The sequence below is a fragment of the Microtus ochrogaster genome, chromosome 16 (genome assembly GCF_000317375.1).
Source record: "Microtus ochrogaster isolate Prairie Vole_2 chromosome 16, MicOch1.0, whole genome shotgun sequence".
In the NCBI taxonomy this organism is placed as follows: Eukaryota; Metazoa; Chordata; class Mammalia; order Rodentia; family Cricetidae; genus Microtus; species Microtus ochrogaster.
The window spans coordinates 57448655-57468018 of NC_022018.1; the positions used below are offsets into that span (position 1 = coordinate 57448655).

The 19364-nt window shown below is 45.7% G+C and overlaps 1 protein-coding gene across 1 annotated transcript in view; it reads right to left on the reverse strand.

Moving 5' to 3' along the window:
• Positions 1-7811, reverse strand: part of Lect2 (leukocyte cell derived chemotaxin 2) — an 8735-nt gene extending 924 nt beyond the window's left edge. Inside the window, exons 1-3 of the mRNA XM_005355270.2 lie at positions 7506-7811; positions 5719-5815; positions 4163-4308 (exon numbers count right to left, since the gene is read on the reverse strand). Coding sequence (XP_005355327.1) covers positions 4163-4308; positions 5719-5815; positions 7506-7551 — 289 coding nt within the window. The 5' untranslated portion in view covers positions 7552-7811. The remainder of the gene's footprint in view (positions 1-4162; positions 4309-5718; positions 5816-7505) is intronic.
• Between the last annotated feature and the right edge of the window lie 11553 nt (positions 7812-19364).

Here is a 19364-nt window from a genome sequence, read left to right on the forward strand (position 1 = left end):
CCATGTCTTTATGAGTCTGAGTGTTTCTTTCCCAGCCGAAGCTGTCAAAAACTCATTGCAGTGAGTGATGAATGAGACCTTTGTGCTTTCTCTGAGGAGCTCATGGCCACAGAAGTAGCCGCTGATGCTCCGGGTGAAGAGTGGAAGGGTTATATGGTCCGAATCTGTGGCAGGAAAGGCAAACAGTTTTCCCACGAAGCAAGGTGTCTTGTTCCATGGCAGAGTGCACCTGGCATTCTTATTAGAGATGAAGGAGAACTGAGGAGAAAGGTGCCAGGCTGTTCAGGGATGCACTGTGGATGCCATTCTGGATGCTTTCAACTTCCTTTATTGAAGAAGAGGAAAGAAAGATACTCCTGGACTAACAGACACTTCTGTGCCTCAGTGTTGGAGCCGACAAAGCTGGCAGAATCTGGAAACTTTTCGGTTCTCTAAAGAAGATGGTGTTCACCAATATGCTGTCAGAGAGCCCTTAAAGAAGGTAAGAAACCCAGGACCAAAGCTCCAAAGATGCAGGGTCTTGTTACCCAGCGTGTCCTTCATCACAAATGCCAACGTATTGCTCTGAAGAAACAGCACGCTAAGACAAGGAGGAGGCTGCAGAAAGTGCTAAGCTTATGGCTAAGAGAATGAAGGAAGCCAAGAAAAAAACACCGGGAACAGACTGCCAAGAGACGTAGGCTGTCCTTGCTGTGAGTGTCTGCTTCAAAGTCCAGTCGAACCTAAGTCTTTAATAGTGACACAGCATGATCAGACGGGGGGGGGGGGTTGGGGCGAAAGTTGACAAAAACCAGAGGAAGCAGAACTGAATAAACAGGAAGACAGAATCCTAGTTTAATACAAGATGACAGGGAGTGGATTCTAATAAAATATTGGAGAATAGAGGAGTAGCAGAAAAACTTAGAGAGTAGAAAACTGACCCAGAGTAATGTTATGTCTAAGACAACACATATAAATGTGATATAAATACATATATTTATTCTAACAAAACTACTAGTCCTAAAAAAGAAAAGTGGAAACAAAAAAGGATACTTTTCTAAATATATGTGTGTATATATGTATATATATAGTATATATTCTAAATAGATGTATATATTATATAAATATATGTAGATGTGTGTATATATTCTAAATATATGTGTTTAGAAAAATATTTATACATATAGACATATATTCTAAATATGATTCCAAGTAAAAACATAGTATAATGTAATAGTTATAAAATGTCAAGATGGTGTTGGGATCAGATATGAGTTTTCTGTAAATGGGAATGAGCTCGTCTTCTTTCAACTCTTTCCCAAGGGCACAAATGAACCCCAGTTTTGTGCTGCGTAGAATAACACACAGTGACTTAAGTGGCCGAAAATAAGACTCGAACAAAGATTCGCCAAGGAAATGGAGGCAGCAGAAAATAAGGACCCTGTGACCAGAGTACAGAACACAGCCCCAAACACACTGAAACAGACACAGAACCAGGTTTAGTGCTAACTGCCAGTTCTGAGGAAGATGGAGCCCATACACTATCCATGCTCTGAGTAACACAGACGCTGGTAAAGAGAGGGTCGGGCGGAAAACAAAGCCGTGGCATTGTACTGTGCAGTACAGTAACTGCAGCTCAACAAGGCAAGCACTTAGCATGAGCCAATGTGAATTTTTATTTGCTTCACAATCAGTACACAATACATTTTAAGCAATCAGCATAAAATGAAAAAATACTTCAAGTAATTAAAGAGTACAGAGTGGTCATTGAAGGGCTGTTGGCTTAAAGACACCATTACACACATACACACACACCCCAAAGCCCCAGTACAAACTGGCATATGGTTATGCAATTTATTATTTGAAAAAGAATGGTGTAATAAAACCCAGTCCCTCCCTCATCTTACACAAACCCACTGGAGACTGACTAGGTCAAAATATGAGGCGAACATAGTAAGTTTCAGTGCTGGCAGATGTGTCTACACAGGTCAAAAATAAGTTAAATAAATGACTAGATTTGACCACATGAAAACAATTGCTGTGTGTTGAAAGACATTGGTAAGGAAGTGGCGCCCTGCAGAGTGGAGAAGTGTGTGCGTGTGCACACCTGGCAGAGGGCACCCATCAGGAAACATAAAGAGCTCCTATGTATCAGTAAGTGCATATTCCAGTAGGAATTTGGCAAAGTGTTTAGATAAACACATCACAAAAGATTGTTATCCATGCTACCAAAATATATGGAAAGGTGCCAATGTCTTTGCCATGGGGGAAAAGCAAATTAAAACCATGGTGACAGGCTCCACACCCAGGCCCAGCAGCAGGGAAGCCTGATGCATGCATGGACCAACTGGAGCTCCCAAGCTCTTGGCAGGGATGCAAACCACAACAGCCACTTGAGAAAACAGCATGTCAGCATCTCCTGCAGCTGAAAATACACCCTAGGTGTGACACAGCACACTGCCAAGTGCTAAGTGTGCTGGCCACATAGCAGTCTGGAACCAGGGTAGCCAGGGCTGTTTGGAGGCACGGGGACAACTTGAAGATGAACTCCAGACACAGGTGCGTTGTCAGCTGACCCAGTGACCTTCTAGTCTAAATGGAAGAGGGTTTGTTTTTGCTCACTGGTGGTTTGAAAGAGAATGGCCTCTATAGGCTCATATATTTGAATACTTGGTCTTCAGTTGGAACTGTCTGGGAAGGGTTAGGAGGTGTGGTTTTGTTGGAGGAGGTATGTCACTGGGAGTGGACTTTTTGAAGTTTCAAAGGCCCATTCTATTCCCAGTTAGCATCTCCTCCCTTCCCTCCCTCCCTCCCTTACTCCCTTCCTCCCTCCCTCGCTCTTTCCTTCCCTCCCTCCGTCACTCCCTCCCTCCCTCCCTCCTTCCTTCCCTCCCTACCTTCGTGTGTGCGTGTGTGCGTGTGTGTGTCACTGGCCTGTAGCTCACCCAGTACGCTAAGCTGGTTGATCAGCAAATCCCAGGGAGCCTCTGAGTCGACCTCCCCAGTGCTGGGTTTCACCACCATGTTGGGTTTTGCCATAGGTTCTGGAGATGGCTCTCAGGCCATCATGCTTGTGAGGCAAGCATTTTACAGAGCAGGCTCTCTCCCCAACCCTGATCGTGTACCTCTTAATGAGCACGTGTGTTTGTCTCTGTGGTAGGGTGAGGGTTAATCTTTGCTGTCTGCCTGGATTTAGGGTCCTTAGAAGACCCTCGGTCGAAGGATTTCCACAGAGGTTCCACCAAGGAGGAAAGCCCCATCCTAACCCGAGTGGCACCATGGGCTAGGGGCCTAGCTGAAGAAGCGCTGGAAGGGAAGGCAATATGAACAGTGGGATGTGTAAATAAAAGAATGACCATGAGCCTTTGGGGATTTTACCCTTGGCTCCCTGGTCCACTGCCATTATCGGGAAGGGTTTTTCTCTTTTTTAGTAAGCTGTATGTTTTCATTTCTAAAGAAAAAGAATGAGCATTATATGAACATGCGAATTTCACAGCCATGATAGCTTCTTCAAGAAACAGTGCAGACTGCTTAATTCCACCGATTCTTCAAAACAGGCCAGACTAATGTGCGGCACAAGGGGTCTCTGGGAGGTTGGTCATGCATGCTGTCTTGCTGCGCAGTGTGTTCACCTTGTGACAGCGCAGTGTGTTCACCTTGTGACAGCTTATGAGAGTCCGCTTTTGCACCATGCACAGTTTTGTGTCCATATCACACCTGAATAGAATTCAAATGAATAACAGCAAATTCAGTCCCTGGGGACCTACTTTACTGAGCAGAGAGGCGTTTGGAATGCTCACATTCAGCATTCATTTGCTGCGGAAGTGCTAACGGTGGTGAATTGCAAGGTTCTGGTAAATGAAAGTATGTGTCTGCCACGGCTATCAGTTTTGTTCAGACATTTTTCTAAGCACAGCCACCTGGGCTACAGAGGGACCAGCTTGGTCAGCTGTGGAGTTTTGCACACAAGCAGGTTTCAGGCAATCATTAGGCATCCTCTGTTTCTTGGGGTTTTGTTTGTTTTGTTTTTTGGGGTTTTTTTTTGTTATTGTTGTTTTGGCTTGGTTTGTCCTATATGTTCTAAATCTTATCATCATGAAAGAAACATGAAACTTCTGTGTCTGGAACCTGCATTAAGTGCATTAGCATCGCACCAGACGGTGTTCCAGATCTCTCCTCTTACCTCTTCCAGACAGGCGAAGGCCATTGTTGATGGCGTTTTTGTTTCTGTAGGGTTTCTCCTGGCCCATTATCATCCCAGTGAAAGGTGCGTACACAACAGATCCATCCGAGCACAGGACATCCACACCTGGGTGATGCCTGTTGGTTCTAGAATATAAATAAGAACCATCAGACTGAGGGGCTATCTCGGGGAAACGGCCAGAAGACATTGTAGTGCCTGGGATAGTTTATTCTGTTTAGCCTGATTTTCACCTCTCTGCTCTGCTCGTGAGTACTAATGGCCATATTGGAAAGATTAAATAATTTAAAATTGTATTTCCTTCATAGTAAGCCTTAAGTATTATTATAGGATATCTTGAAAAAAATTGAGACAGGGTGTACAAGTACATTTTATTGTCATCTGAATCTTGACCCCTTTAAGGCCTTTTATTTTTTGGCACTGGGAATCAAACCCAGGGCCTCGTGGATATGAGGCAAGTGCTGTACCACTGAGCTACACACCCAAAGCCAATTTCAAAGAATTGCTGTTTCAGGGAACCTATTGTATAACTATCATGTGTTCCCTGGGTCTTATTTCTTTTGTCATAGTAAAAGTAGTTATAAACTCCATTTGATGTAAGTACTGTTTTAACACAGTGAGGGCTACCTCCCAGCCTTGTCAAACTGCGTGGAGCCCAAACAAGCTCATTCCAAATAGCAAGGCGTCTTGAGTTTGTCTCTATGACCTGGCAGTTCTGGCTTGCCACTGCTTTAACTGCCTATTCTTCCCAGGCTTTCTACTGGACAATCAGATTCACAAGGATGGGACCCTTAGAATTGTGTAGAAGGCAATATTGATCGGGTTCCATGGGAAGAGTCTAGAAGTTACTGTGTAAATTAAAGGTACAAACTTTTGAGTGCACTCTCATTTTGAGGTCCCTCTTCCTGTTCACCATCTCTCGGTCTTGTCTTGAGTATTTGATGTCTTTGTAGGCAGGACCATGTGAGAGCTCCCCTGTGATTCAGGTGGAGGTCAGTGCTACAGTTTGATAGAGGGCTGCCTTGTCGGCAGCCTGAATGTTTTCGGAACCTCGGGAGTATAACCCTTGTCTAGAAGGGATCAAGAGGTTCTTGCTTGACTAGAGTCAGCCTCTAATGTTAAAATTGCAGAACCTTGGTCAGTAACAGTAGAGTGGACGCAAAAGAACCCAAAGGGCTGAATTCAAGTGTAGCCTTCCCCGTCTCCAACTCCATGAGATGATCAATCAGTTCAAATTCCTTCTGTATAAAACACAGTGGGGTAGTTTGGTTTTCTTCACGCTGGAAAGCCAGGTGAAGTGAGACGATGTATGGAGAGGTGGAGAAGGAAAACGTGTTGACCCCCTTCCCTTCCACCCATTTCCTGCTCTGTCTCCAGTGCAGACCCCATCCTAGAAGCAGGGTCTTAGAAGCTGCTCCAAATACAGTCACCGTTGCACAGAGCACTGGGTTCCTGGCTGTCAGAGGGAGGTCCTTGTGCACCCTCTAGGAAACAGGACAAAGACGACACGAAAAGCGGATGTCTGTGCCTCCTCGTACCTTTGAGCAGAGTACTGTCCACAGCCATAGCTGTCGCATGTCCGGATCTCATTGGAAGATTTGCTGGCACATATGTTAGCCCATGGTCCTGCCAGGGCTGCAGAGGAGAGAGGTGAGAGCTGTGGGCATCTCCAGCCTGGGTCTCCCTTGTGTGTCTATCCCCCCCTCCTTTGGGGAGTTCACAGGTAAGTTCTTCCTATGGACAACTGATTCAGACATAAAACTTAGCCCCTTTGCTGTATAATTCTGTTCTGTAGCATATAAATGTGTATATATAATCACTCATCTCCTCATCTCACTGTTCCAAATCATTCATGAATACACAGTATAAACTGTGCTTTTAGATTTTCCTTTGCGTATGACCAGACCTGGGAGCCACTGTGGCTAAACAAAGGTAAACAGCATAGCTTTAAAAAAAGAAACAGCTTTAGGAGCTGTACAGTAACTTTGAAATGTTGCTTTATAATCAGGTCTAAGAATGGCATCCAGGCAAAAGTTTGACTCTCAGGCATGGCGTGTTCTATCTAACTTGCCAACTTCACGCAGCACGCCCTCAATCTCAGATTTACAGACTTGGAAGTGGGATTTGAGACAAAATCTAAAGTGCTAAGCCACAGTTGGTAAGGTCAGAAGGAGGCTGGGAAGGGAGTGGAGATGAGTACGTGAAGGTTACGAGGAGTAAGCACAGTGAGAGGCAGCTGCAGTCTGTAAATGCAACTGACCCCTTTAATATTACAAGTAATATCAATTGAATTCCCTGATTCTCCATGTTAATATTCACAGAGGTACAGTTAGCAATCTTAGCCTCTCACTTTGAAGCAAAATTTGGTGGTTGGTTGTATTAAAGGACATTTTATTCTTCCTGGCAGTACATATGCTGTGAAGAAGAGCTGCAGAATATGGTCGGTAAGTATATTTTCTACTGTAACTTAAACTATGAGTCTCAAAAGGCTTCTACTGTGGGTCCAAGCTTCCAATGAATCCTTGATCCAATTCTAACAGCATGGCTCTAGAACCAGCGTTTTTCCTGGACAGCTGAAGCATCTCGTGGACAGATTATCATTAGTCTGTTCAGTTTGCTTGCCTACCGTGAGCATCAAGAGGACTTTCCCTTCATCCCAATCCAGTCTTGCATCAGGAATTTCCCACCATCAATTCATCCAGCTCTTACTTGAGATTTTTACCTTCTAGGGTTTTGTGGGGGAGAGGGTGAGGTGTTAACAGATTAAGTTCCAGGTCAGGCCAGTGAATGCCTTTAATTCCAGCACTCGGGAGGCAGAGTCCAGCATGGACATCTGCTTGACTTGCATTCAGGAGAGAGAAGAGAGGCTGCTAGTGTGCTCACCCAGAGTATGGGCTACCCTGCTTCTTAGGGAGGGAAGGAGGGGGGAAAGGCACCACAGGGAGACTGAGAACCCCCTCCCCCCCCTGTGCAGGAGAATCTCTGTGAGTTTGAGGCCAGCCTGATCTACAGTGTGAGTTCCGAATAGCCAGGGCTACACAGAGAAACGCTGTCTCAAAAGCCAAATAATTGGAGGCTTGTCTGAAAGCCTTCTTACACATACATATGTTGACATTTCCCTCTCTGAAGAATCAGGACATCTGGAAGAGGTGGGTGGAGAAACCCCCAGAGCCCCACCCACTGCATTATTTTCTAACCTACTGCAACCTTAATTATTAATATCAAATTTTATGTTGCAAGTTTTTTTTATCATAGACTTTTAAGATTGGAGCAAATCAGGTATATACTTTTCATTAACCAGGATTCAACTGTACTTTCAACTTACCCGTGGAAATCAAGGCAGCTGTGATGAGGACTGTTGTGGAAAACATCTGGATTTTGCTTCCTGTCTCTTCCTCTAGTTAGAATTGCTCCGTGCACACACTGTTCAAGCTTGAGTTAATATTCTCTGGTAAGTTAGGTTCAGAACCCTGTGTTTCTCCTGGATTCAGAATGAGACACGGAAAGCACACCGAGACAAGTTAAACTGTAGCACGCTGTGGAGAGCGGTCCGATTGAGCGAGACCTCCGTGAGAGCCTTTGATCTGGGGAAGCAGCCAGTGCTACCGGGAATCCCGACTACATATTAACAGGAGTGACAACACTGGGTGCAGACTGGTGTCCTTTGACTGGGGCTGGAGGGAGCGTGTGCGTGTCAATGGCGGTGTGGCTCTTCCTGTCTGCTGGAGGCCTTTCCTTCCGTGGATAGTGCGTGTTTCAGTGGAGAACTGACTGGTCATGACGGGGATGCTCCTTACTGTCAGCATATCTCTAGTCTATTGTCCAGTTACATTTCATATACAAGAGATTTTAGCTAATTTTAACATAATTCTGTTTCTTTCTTTTTCTATCTTTTTTTTTTGTTTTTTTGTTTTGTTTTGTTTTTCAAGACAAGGTTTCTCTGTAGCTTTGGTGCCTGTCCTGGAACTCATTCTGTAGACCAGGCTGGCCTCGAACTCACAGAGATCTGCCTGTCTCTGCTTTCTGAATGCTAGGATTAAAGCTGTATGACGCCATTGCTTGGCTGTTTATTTCTTTTGACCTTGTAATTTAAATGTTTGTGATAGTGGAAATTAATATTTAAATCATCCGTCACTAGGGAAAATATATTTAAACTAGGATATCAGTCATTTGATGGAGGATAAGAGCTTAAATGAAGACTCTTTCTGTCCCTATCTATCTACACACACACACATGGAGAGAGAGAGAGAGAGAGAGAGAGAGAGAGAGAGAGAGAGAGAGGAGAGAGAGAGAATAGGCAGAGTGGAGCAGATGCCAGCGCTGAGGAAACATATGCAAATAGAAATGGGTTAATTTAAGATGTAAGAGCTAGCTAGAAATACACCTGAGCCATCAGCCAAACAGTCTTGTAATTAATATAATTAATATATATATGTTCAGAGTTCCCGTCTGGCTTTACTCTGCTAAACTATTGACCGAAACAGCTTTATTCATCAAGCAATAAAAGCAACACACATACAGAAGGACTTCCTTCTCAAGAAGCAGACCTAAATACATGTAGAATGCAGTACACGATAGACATATCTCCTCAGACCATCAGGGAAAGGCATAGCAGAATGGGGACATCTGGAAGGAGATAAAAGCTTGATCTGAACATCAAAGCTTACTCTCCCTTACCCTGCAAAGAGGTCAAAGGGGAGAGTATAAATCATGAAATTCACAAGGTTTTTGTTTTTTGTTTTCCTTTGTTTTGTTTTCTCGAGACAGGGTTTCTCTGTGCAATGGCCATAACTGTCCTGGAACTTGCTCTGTAAACCAGGCTGGCCTCAAATTCACAGACATCTTCCTGCCTCTGCCTCCCAAGTGCTGGAATTAAAGGTGTGTGCTACCACATCACCGCCCGGCCACATAGGATTTTTATCTGTTTTGGAATAGATTAGACCTCTCAATGTCCAAAACACAGACTGAAGGAACCACTCCCTGATGAGTTATTGCAGCAGTATAAAACCTCAGTAGGCAGAGTGCTTGCCAAGGGCTCACCATTCTCATACAGTAGAGGTGGGGTATAAGCCTTTGATTTCAGTACTCAGAGACAGAACCAGGAGGATCAAAGGTTCAAGGTTATCCATCTACCAATAGCCTAAGAGGTCTTTTTCTATATAAAATAAGATGTTTACTTTTTAAAACTTTATTAAATTTGCTCTTTGACAATTCCAAGCCTGTACTCAGTGCATCCCGATTGCTGTCACCTCCATGAGCTGACAGTTCTTACAAGGACCACCTTGTACACAGAATAGAGAAAGGAACAGAAGGCATCAACCAACTTTCACAGCAGAATAACTACGAGTCACCAATCATTGGTGGGCATGAGCTGCGTTGCTCTCACACAAGGTTACAAAACAGGAGAAAAATGTCACCTGTCAGAGCTAGGCTATGCGGACACCTGAACACTCACCGCAGATGATGACAGTTTAACCTTTTCAGAGGACAATTTAGCAACACCTCTCACATTTTCAAATGCCCAAGACCTTTGTCCCAGCAATTTTATTGCCTTTCTACCTGTGGCTCTTTCTTTGATTTTCCTGCCTTCCTTATTAACCTTTTTCCAAACCATCTTTCTCTCTGAGACTGGAACAACTCTCCAAACTGAAGAAGAGATGATAGGACTCCGTCTTGAAACCCTTGATAAACTTTGGTCCACACAAGCATGGGAGATGTGAAACGGTTGGGGAAAGTGACTAGGACAGGGCGGGCTCCGATGTCTTCACAGCGTCACCACTGCAGAAAGAGCAGAGGGAAGGAAGCATTGGTGCCCCCTGGTAATTATCTGTAAACGCAGAGCCAATGAAGAACTTTAACTCCACTGTCCAGTGTAGGGAAGCTGTAGCCTGGATCAGACGTAAAAGGATAGAACAGTGATGCAGTCAGTCAACTTCCTGGAAGCTGTTCCCATGAAGAACGTCACTGCCCTGAGCAGCAAAGGCAGTGGGTGGATCAGAGATTAAAGAAAAGAGAGATGGGGCAAGGATAGAACCACTGCCCGTCTTAACACTTGGGGCCTGGTGGGAGTTATTGCTTATGTAAAAGGAATCCTTTGTGGATTTTACAGTCTTTCTCTTTTCAAAATAAATACAAGGAAATAGATATGACTCTCAAAACATAGTATGCCTCTGATTGGCTTCAAATGCCATGGGTTTGAAGAGTGGGTATGTACATTAAACATGACGTCACAAACTAATAGTTATTGAAGAGGGGTAATTTGTAACGGCCAAAAGACTCCAGTGACAACTGGTACAAAACCAAGCCCAGCTACTCCATTCCACGGAGCTCAAGGGCAATCTAGGAAGACTCCACAGCTGCTAATTTAAATCCAACCTTTCCAACTGAGGATCCTCTTTTTTCAAAACCTTGCCTGTGTGTTAATTTGTAGAATCAGACCATTTGGAGCCCATGATTCCAGAATGTCCTGAATTCCAGGCAGCAGACAGTTCTCTCTGTCCACATTCACGGTCCCCGCAGACACTCTTCCACTCAGCTTCCTTGCTGTGGGTGCTTTGATCACAGAAAGCAAATAGCTGCTTGCCACCTAGGGAAGCCCAGACTTAGATTACCCCAAGCCACCACACTTTGAACCCAGAGATTGCACCACACAGAGACCTGTCGCCGTTGCCAGCGGTTACAACACGCACATTCTTGGCACCATTGCTGGTTGACTCAGAGAGGCTGAGCATCTTAAAGCAAAGAGTCACCCGACCGTGTCAAGGGAAGAAGTGATGCTGGGCTGCCCAGGGATTAAAATACCCATCTAACTACTGACATCTCCTAAAAAAGGAAACTTTCAGCAAGAGCGTCTTTCAGAGATGACGATACTACTTCAGCATTCAGCAACCCAATCCATCTTGCGCCGGCTCCGTGTGTGGGCACAGCACCGCTCCACAGTGAGAGGCAGCAGAGAGGCAAGCAGACCTGGCAAAGATGGGCAGGTAACTGAGAGAGGGCAGCTCAGAGGAGAGAGTGAGGATGGGTGAGAACCCAGGGGCGGGATGGGTGGGAGAAGCCGGAACAACCTGTAGCAAGCTCAGCCTGCGACTTATTCCAGGGCTGGGGATCCAGCTCAGCCTGCGACTTATTCCAGGGCTGGGGAGCCAGCTCACTTCCTTGCTGGCCTGTTTGCAAAGCTGACATTTCTGAGGTTCATCTTCTTCCAGGGGGTTGCGACCTTCCCCTGGGGAACATTTCTGATGGAGACAAGACAGAGCGTAAACAGTTCATCACTGGACATTCACAAACATTCATGCCATGACTGGGCATGTCCCATGGCGTGTGTGGTCTTCTAGGTTCACTGTGAGCATGTTTTATGAGAAGATAGAAAGTTGAGAAAATCCCGTTGTTGCTAGATTATGACTATCAAGCTAAGAAACTTGATTAGACCCGGTCCCCTAAAGGGTGGTGTGACTATACGTGGGTTGCCTGACTTAAAGCCAGTCTCAGCCAGGCTGCTGTGGGGAGGTACGAGCTTCCAGGGAGAATGCTGTCTTTCTGGCCTAGAGGGATCTCTAAGAGATAGAAAGCGGGGTGGAGATGGAAGGCGGGGGGGAATAAACAGATTTTAAAGAATTTTTCCAGGCGATTGAGGAGGCAAACAGGATAGGCAGGCTGGGGAGCTAGAAAAGCTGACCCTGCAGTGTGAAGTCCAAATGCATTCAGGAGACAGAATTAAAGCCTTCAGCTGATTGGGTGAGCCATACCCTGTTTTAAAAGAGAATTCTAGTGATTTAAATGTTACTCTGGGGCAGGAGAGATGGCTCAGTGGTCTGCCAAACCTGACGTCATGAGTTCAGTCCCTAAGACCCCCATGGTGAAAGGAGAGAACAGACTCCAGGACTCTAGCCGGTTGTCCTTTGACCTCACGCTCACTGTGGCATCTGTCTGTCGGCTTGTGTGTACACTCACATACAAATAGTAGATGTAATAACTTTTAGAAATATGTTTAAATGGTAATCTCTTCAACAAAAAGTAACCTCATAGCCATGTTCCTCCGGTGGTATTTGACCTGGAAACCATGAGGAACCGAGAAGACGTGAAGTAACCACTACGTCACCCGGTCACTCAGGTGACCCCAGGTTAACTGAGCTAGAACAGGAGCCTGCCCTTTGGGCATAACCTTGAGATTCCAAGAAATTTCATTTTGTTGATTTACTGATTGCAGTAATCTCAAGGATACCTATGGTCTGTCCAGTTTACCATGGCTGATGAAGAAAAGGGGAGAAATAAGAGACAAGGAAAAGTGTGAGCCGGGAAAGCAACCCTGAGTACCACCTTCTGTGGATGGCGGTGTCTTGGGAGTATTTGGCCCCAGTCCTTGTCATTTACCAGCAGAAAGCAATAGGGAAGAGTAGGACATTTCAGAGCAAAGACAGGAAGGCGGCTGAAGCAGGCAAGGATGATCCCACCTAGGAAGACAGAGGAGGGTGTAGTTGATCTCAGTCAGATTTTCTCTTGGACTGCCAATCCCCAAATAACGACACTGAGACTTCTTATTAATTTTGAAAGCTTGGACTTTAGGTTAGGCTCGTCCCAACTAGCTCTTATGACTTAAATTAGCTGGTTTATTTATCTACTTTCTCTCTTGACTTCTTATCTCTCTCCCATTCTGTGTATCTGTCTGTATGTCTGACTTGTTCCATATCTTACTGATGCCTCCTGCACACAAAGATTCTAACTGAGCTCCTCTCTCTGCCAGGAAGTCCCGCCTAACACCTCCTGCCTAGCTATTGGTCATTCAACTCTTTATTAAACCAATCAGAAGGTGCCTTTCACAGAGTGTGATCAAATATCCCTCAATAGAACATGGCTCTAGGCCCTCAACCCCAACACAAGAAGAGGCTCTTGCCACCTATCATGGGAGCGCGGAGGAGCGCAGTATGGGTTGGAGGAGAGATGTTTCTTCTGTGGCTTTTGAAATAAAAATTGCCTATTAAACAATTAGTGTTTTTATTCCTTTGTAGACAAATAACAATTCTTTTGAAACATCTTTTCCCTGTCAAAAGTTCCAGGTTGCTCCTTTTATTCCTCCTCAATTATGTTTTGCTTTTTTCAGGCCGACCTTGCCTTGCTGAGGCAGAGGGATTGCAGTAATTTCTCTGCTGACAGCTCCAGGGCGGAAGTCCTCAGTGGCTCTCAAAGGGAACAAAGCACCTTTTGTTTTACCTTTTGCTGCAGTTAGCCCCTCCACAGCTGAATTCAAACAAGCCACAGCTATTTGACCTTGACCCCTGAACACACTCACCAGCGCCTGGCCCAGCACAGTCTCTCTGAATAACAGCCAAATCCCCATCCCAGAGACCCCAGTGAGGTCTGTGGATGATGAAGATATCACCATGTATGTTTCTTACTAAACCCAAGCTCGTTATAGCCAGAAGCAAGGAGTGACCTCTTCCATGAGAGCCTGCCAGCAGAGTCAGGGTACCTAGAGGGGAAGCCTGGTCTAAGAAAGGTGTGTGGGGTGGGGATGGGAGTATGTAGGAATGTGGGGGGGGGGAGTGGCAGGCTAGAGCAGCCCTAATCTTTCGAGAAAAGTAAAAGTAAATGAGGAAATGACCACGAGCTTGAGATTAAACGGGGTGAGGACTCAAATTCATCTGATAATAGGATTGTCTCACAGTGGGGCCCTAGGAAGGTCTGCGCCCCTCCCCACCAATGTCTGCCTGCCCAGAAGTAACAAGCAAGGAAGCCAAGGAGCCAAGACACAGGTGGTCAGCTTAGCAAATGCTAAGGCTGGACGTGGAGACAGGAAAACCCAATGAGAACACAGATGACCTCAGAAAGCTCGTCTTCACAAGCCGTGGGCTCAGGACCACCCTGCAGACCTGCAGCCTTCCCGTGTAACGTGTCTTTGCTGCGCATCCCTTGTGCGTTCTGACCGCCTTGTGCTCTTCTCCTTCCCTTCAGCTCAGAGGCCTGTCTATCCTGTTACCGTGCACCCCAAGTCCTGTTTGCTCCCCGTCATTCTCCTAGCCGGTTACTGGCTTGTCTCTAAACAACCTCAGGACTTCTCTGTGAGGCATTTAAAGTTCCTTCAGGACGATAGCTCTATTTCTTTGTGAAAGTCCTGCATGTCTGTCTCCAACGTGATCAAATATTTCAGCACAAGTTTATTCTTTTTCCTGTGTTTATGTACACGTGTGAATGCTGGCATGCCCATCTGTGCAAGTGTGCAGACGCAGAATCTAGAGACCCATGTCAAGTGTCTTCCTCTATTGCTCCCCACATGAATTTTTGACGCAGGGTCTCTCACAGGATCTGGAGTCCATCCTTTGGGCTACCCCGATTGGCCAATAAGGCCCTGGAATCCACACACACCATGTCCCCACCCTCTGGGGTCACAGGCACACACTGCTATGCCTGGTTTGCAATGGTTGCTGGGGACCTAGCTATGCAGGCATTTTTCCTGCTGGTCCATCTCCCAGTCCTCACATCTAACTAGTGGCTTGTTCTGTAAGCAAATCCCATTACCGATGTGCATTCATTTTGAATTTATTGGCAAATTTTGTCAACTTTTTTTGTATTTTGAGTTTTGATATATAGTATCCTCTTAACAGAGCAGTTAAAATATTTGTCAAATAATTCTCACCTACAATATCGTTTGTTTCTATAGATTGAGCAAAATATTCTTGGAAGAGGAGATCCCAAGCATTTATTTGAGTGGATGTTAAATTATGCGCAGCTGAAAGGGGGCTCACACTTTGCCCAGACATTGTGTATTCCCTTAGATTGCTTAGGTTGCACCTACTTGTCGCTACACAAATAAATGAGAGAAAGGTTATGATGAGCAACTAGAGTTTTATATAGAAGCCAGCGTCTCTCATGGACCAGACTGGGCACCAAGAAGCTGCCCATGTTGCTTCTCCCTCAGTTTCCCCATATACTGGTGCACAGTACTTGCGGTGGAATGCCTGCTCCTGCCAACGGCCGCAGTGCGAATCTCCACTAGTGGGCGCCATTGAGCAGACTGCGAATTCTCTCAGTGCTCCTGATCTGTTTACTGTCCTGAAAGCGCACGTTTGGATCTTAACTAACCCGGGGTTGTGAAAGTATCTGTAATAGCTGGATCCAAGTCTCGAGGTCCGTGCTGGCCTGACCCTCTGGTTCTGAGTCATACCTACAACGGAAGCTTGCAGTTTGACACCACAACGTGACGCTGTTGTAAAGGTTTACCCTTTGTGGAAAAAGCTGGTCACTGACGGTGCTCTTGTTTCCTTTTAGTAAGGAAATTAACTTATTTCTACACATGGAAGGCCAGTGGCAGCCGCGAGCAGTTTTCACAGACAGAGGATGGAGTGGGGAGACACACGACTTAAAATGTTTACATTCAGAAGAGAAAGCAAGTTTGGTAATCTTTAATCTTTCTGGCGAATCCTCTCCTTCCACAGGAGAAAGGTAGCGGCTGAGCCACCTAACCCCGTGGTGACTGACTCAGGGCTGGCAGCAGAGACCGCCTAAGGCAGAGGTGGGTCCAAACAAGGCTCCCCAGATGCCCCCACCTCTGGTGGGGAAACGGAGCGGCTTACAGCTTGCTCGTTGCTCTTGTGAAAATGCCCTCCATTTTCCTGGACTGGCGTCTCACTCTGCGCCGGGCTCTGGGCTGTCACCACACAGTCTCTGTGTGCTAAGGAGCCAGCCCACTGGGACTCAGGTACAGCCAGAGTCCCCAAGAGCCTCGCTGGGCAAGGGGGAGGCCACTTGCACCTTCTGCTGGAGTTCCTCATTCAGTGGGTGTTGTGATCTGGATGTGGAAGGGTCCTGAGTGAGAAGCTCCTGCTGCAGGCTCTGGTCCTTTCGCTGTTGCGCTAAGAGGGAAAGCCTGGTGCAGCATTGCGGGCGCCCTTGAGAAGGAGTGTGGGACGCCAGTCTCTTGCCCGGTCTCCCTTTTTTTTCACGTCTCATCTATGAACCGAAGGGCTTTCCTCTCTGTTCCATATTAGGATGCACCGCCTCACTCCAGGCTCAAAAGCAACAAGGTCGGCGGACCAGGAAACGGCGAGCCCCAACAAACCCTTCTCCTTTATAAGCTGCTTGTCTCCGGCACTTTCTCACAGAAACAGAAAGCTGACCAAAAAAGTGAGATCGAGCATAGGAACCAGATAGCAGGGGGCCTGGCCTATAGGTGGTGACTGGAAATGTTCTCTGTGGGTTTTTGTCAGTGAATACATTCATTTCCTTCAAACTGATATTCAATAGAGAACTCTCTCTAAATGTTCAATTTCACAACAAAGTATTAAAAGTGTACATAGGTATGTGTATCAGTAACTCTCATTTTGCTTTCTTAATTTTTGTGAGAGGAATGTATAAAATCAAAATTAGATAACATCTATGAAAAGACCTATGATAGTCTCAAAAAAGTTAATTTTTCCATGATATTGCTCTTTACCTTTAACTTTAAAGATAAAAAGAAAACCAAACATTGACTGTAGATAAAAGGTCTTATTCTCATGTTTCTTCTGGTAGCCTTTTTTCTTTTAAGTATTGATGTTGTTCATGACTGACTAAACGGCCCTGTCAGTGTTAATCAGTCGGAGATAATGAGGTGCAGTCAATTTTTTCCTTTGCAGGAGTGAGTAATGAAGTATTTGACTTCCCATGTTGGTTCACACGAAAGTGTCACTCAGAACTACACCTTAACTCTGGGTCAGGATAACGTGTACATACAACACGAGTGGTCCAAATCAACCATGACAGCCCCAGCCAAAGGATTCTCCAGGATGAGCTCAATATCCAAAGCTGCGCATTCAGTCTGGTGCGTTTCAAACCCGAGCGAAGGAGCTGAGGATATTAATAGCATGCCCAGTTGGACAACAGCGTTGCCATTGTGATGAGATCATTTCCAGGAAAAGACTAAAATGCAGCAATGGGAATAACATCTGGCCTCCCGACAGTGCCTCTGACTTAGTCCTGGACATCCCACGTGAAACAGTGGCTTCAGCTCCCACACAGCTCACTCATGTTAACGTGAGAGGCAGCAAAGACACGCAGCGCTTGCTCAATTGACCATCCTGGCCGTTCTGATTCCACCTCGTCCCAAAGGAACATGATCTCTGACTTACAGTGTTTGAGTTGGGGGTTTTCAACTTCACGATGATACTAAAACAATATGCGTCCATGGGAAGTCACGTGTCAGTTCTGAATTATGATCCTTTCCTGGGCTAGCACCATGTGGTGTAGTAGTGGGTACTTAATCCCAGCCTTCCATGAATCAGCTGTGATAAAAGCAGAAATAGCATTCACAAGTTTTAGAAAGTCTTTCTTTTACTTTTTAAGGTGTGTATGTATGTGTGCATGCATGTGAGCGTGTGTGTGCATGCGTGTGCATGTGTGTGTGTGTCTGTGTGTGTGTATGTGTGTGTTTGCAAGCACCCATGGGGACCAGAGGAGAGTATCTGATGCCCTTGGAGCTGGAGTTACAGGCAGTTGTAAGTGGACTCATTTGGGTGCTGGGATCCAAACCCCAGTCAGAAGGAAGAACAATAAGTGCTCCTAACCATTGGGCCATCTTGCCAGTCCCTTATAAAGTGTTTTTAAATGGCATTGTTGAATCCCTAGTGTTTTTTTTTTCCATCCTGTAGCTTCCACTGCTTGAATTCTAGCAGCCATTTTGAACTGAGGTTTTGAAGAATGAATATCTTGGGGTGTGTGTGTGTGTGTGTGTGTGTGTGTGTGTGTGTAAAAGTCTATGTCTCTAACATCACTGAGGGCTATCCCTGACCCCTGCAATAGAGAACCATAATAGTCTTAGACAGAATACAGAATCCCAAACTATTGTAGGAAACAGTATAAAAACAATTCTGTGAGTGAGATAGAAATTGGTAGCTTGCGGATTCATCAGGAGAGAAAGCTCTCTGTAGCTACTGCTTGGTCAAGCTGTGTAAAATTGCCATGTGCATGGAAGTATGTATTCTGTGCAGTTTGGTAAAGCAACACGGCACGTGTGTCCATTGTCTGCTTACTGTGCTGAGGTTTCCTCCGTCTACGCTGCCTTCTTGTGCATTTATTCTGCCGGTTACTGCAACACAGCCGTTGTAGGTCTATGCTCCTTTCTGTGCGGAAAACCTGTTTTGATGCAAGGTCAGACTGGCCTACGTAGTGAGCTCCAGGCCTGGGTTTATAAAGGACAGGGCCCTCTCTCAAAAACAAATAAATAGAATAGTCAAGAAGAAAGAAAACTGAGAAAAACTGCAAAGGTGAACAAAATGTCTGTTCTCACAGCAGCTGGATTTGTCTCTGCTACCGTCCAGTTCCGCTTTGGCAAGTTTGATGGTTAAAGGCTGTCAAGCCTCAGTTTTCCATCTCCCCTCCTTGCTGGTCCATCTGCATGGGTCCTCCTGCTTGCTGGCCACGGGACGTTCTCGCCTACTGCTCCTTGCATGAGGGTGCCTCAGCGCGCCCCATCGACTTCACCACTAGCTTTTGTCTTGTCCTTTGTGTCTTCATGAGAAGCCCAGTCACTTTTCTCTTCATTTATTTTGTCCAGCATAAAAATGATTCACTTTTTTCTAATTTTTAGTTACCATATATTTAATTTTTAAAGCTTCCAGCTGGCTATTGACATGAACACAGACATGTAGCCCAAGACCCAGAGAGAAACCCACATAGCTATAGACACAAGGGTGTCACAAATGTGCGTGGGAAACCCCGCAGCCTTTACAATGGGTGGCGCTGGTGGTAAACAAGCAATAGCTATGAACGGTGAAGAGCGTGTAGTAAATCTCGTGACTTGGACCCACGTGGATCCATTACTCCTCCCTAGAGCTTCCTTGACATTTCTCCCATGAGGTTCTGTCGCGGAACAGCTCTGGCCATTTTTATCTTATGGTGAACCTCTTGTTTATAAACTTTCTGTAGAGGCAGAACATGAGTATGAGGTTTTAATTCCGGAAAGGAACTGTGTTTGCTTTGCCCAGATTCCTCAGCCCCTCTGCAAGCGAGGGAGGGCTGGAAGGGACTTCAGAGCCCAAGATGACTCCACCCAGAGTGACAGCCCTGCCACGGCCTGACTGCTTCTCTATCCGCCTCTGCTGGTGAGCGACCCTGCAGTCTCCACATAGAGCAGAGGTGGCTCTTTCTTCCTGGACTCCAGAAAGAGATCTGCTTGGTTGCTAGAGCTGTAGAACATCTGTTCAGACCAACC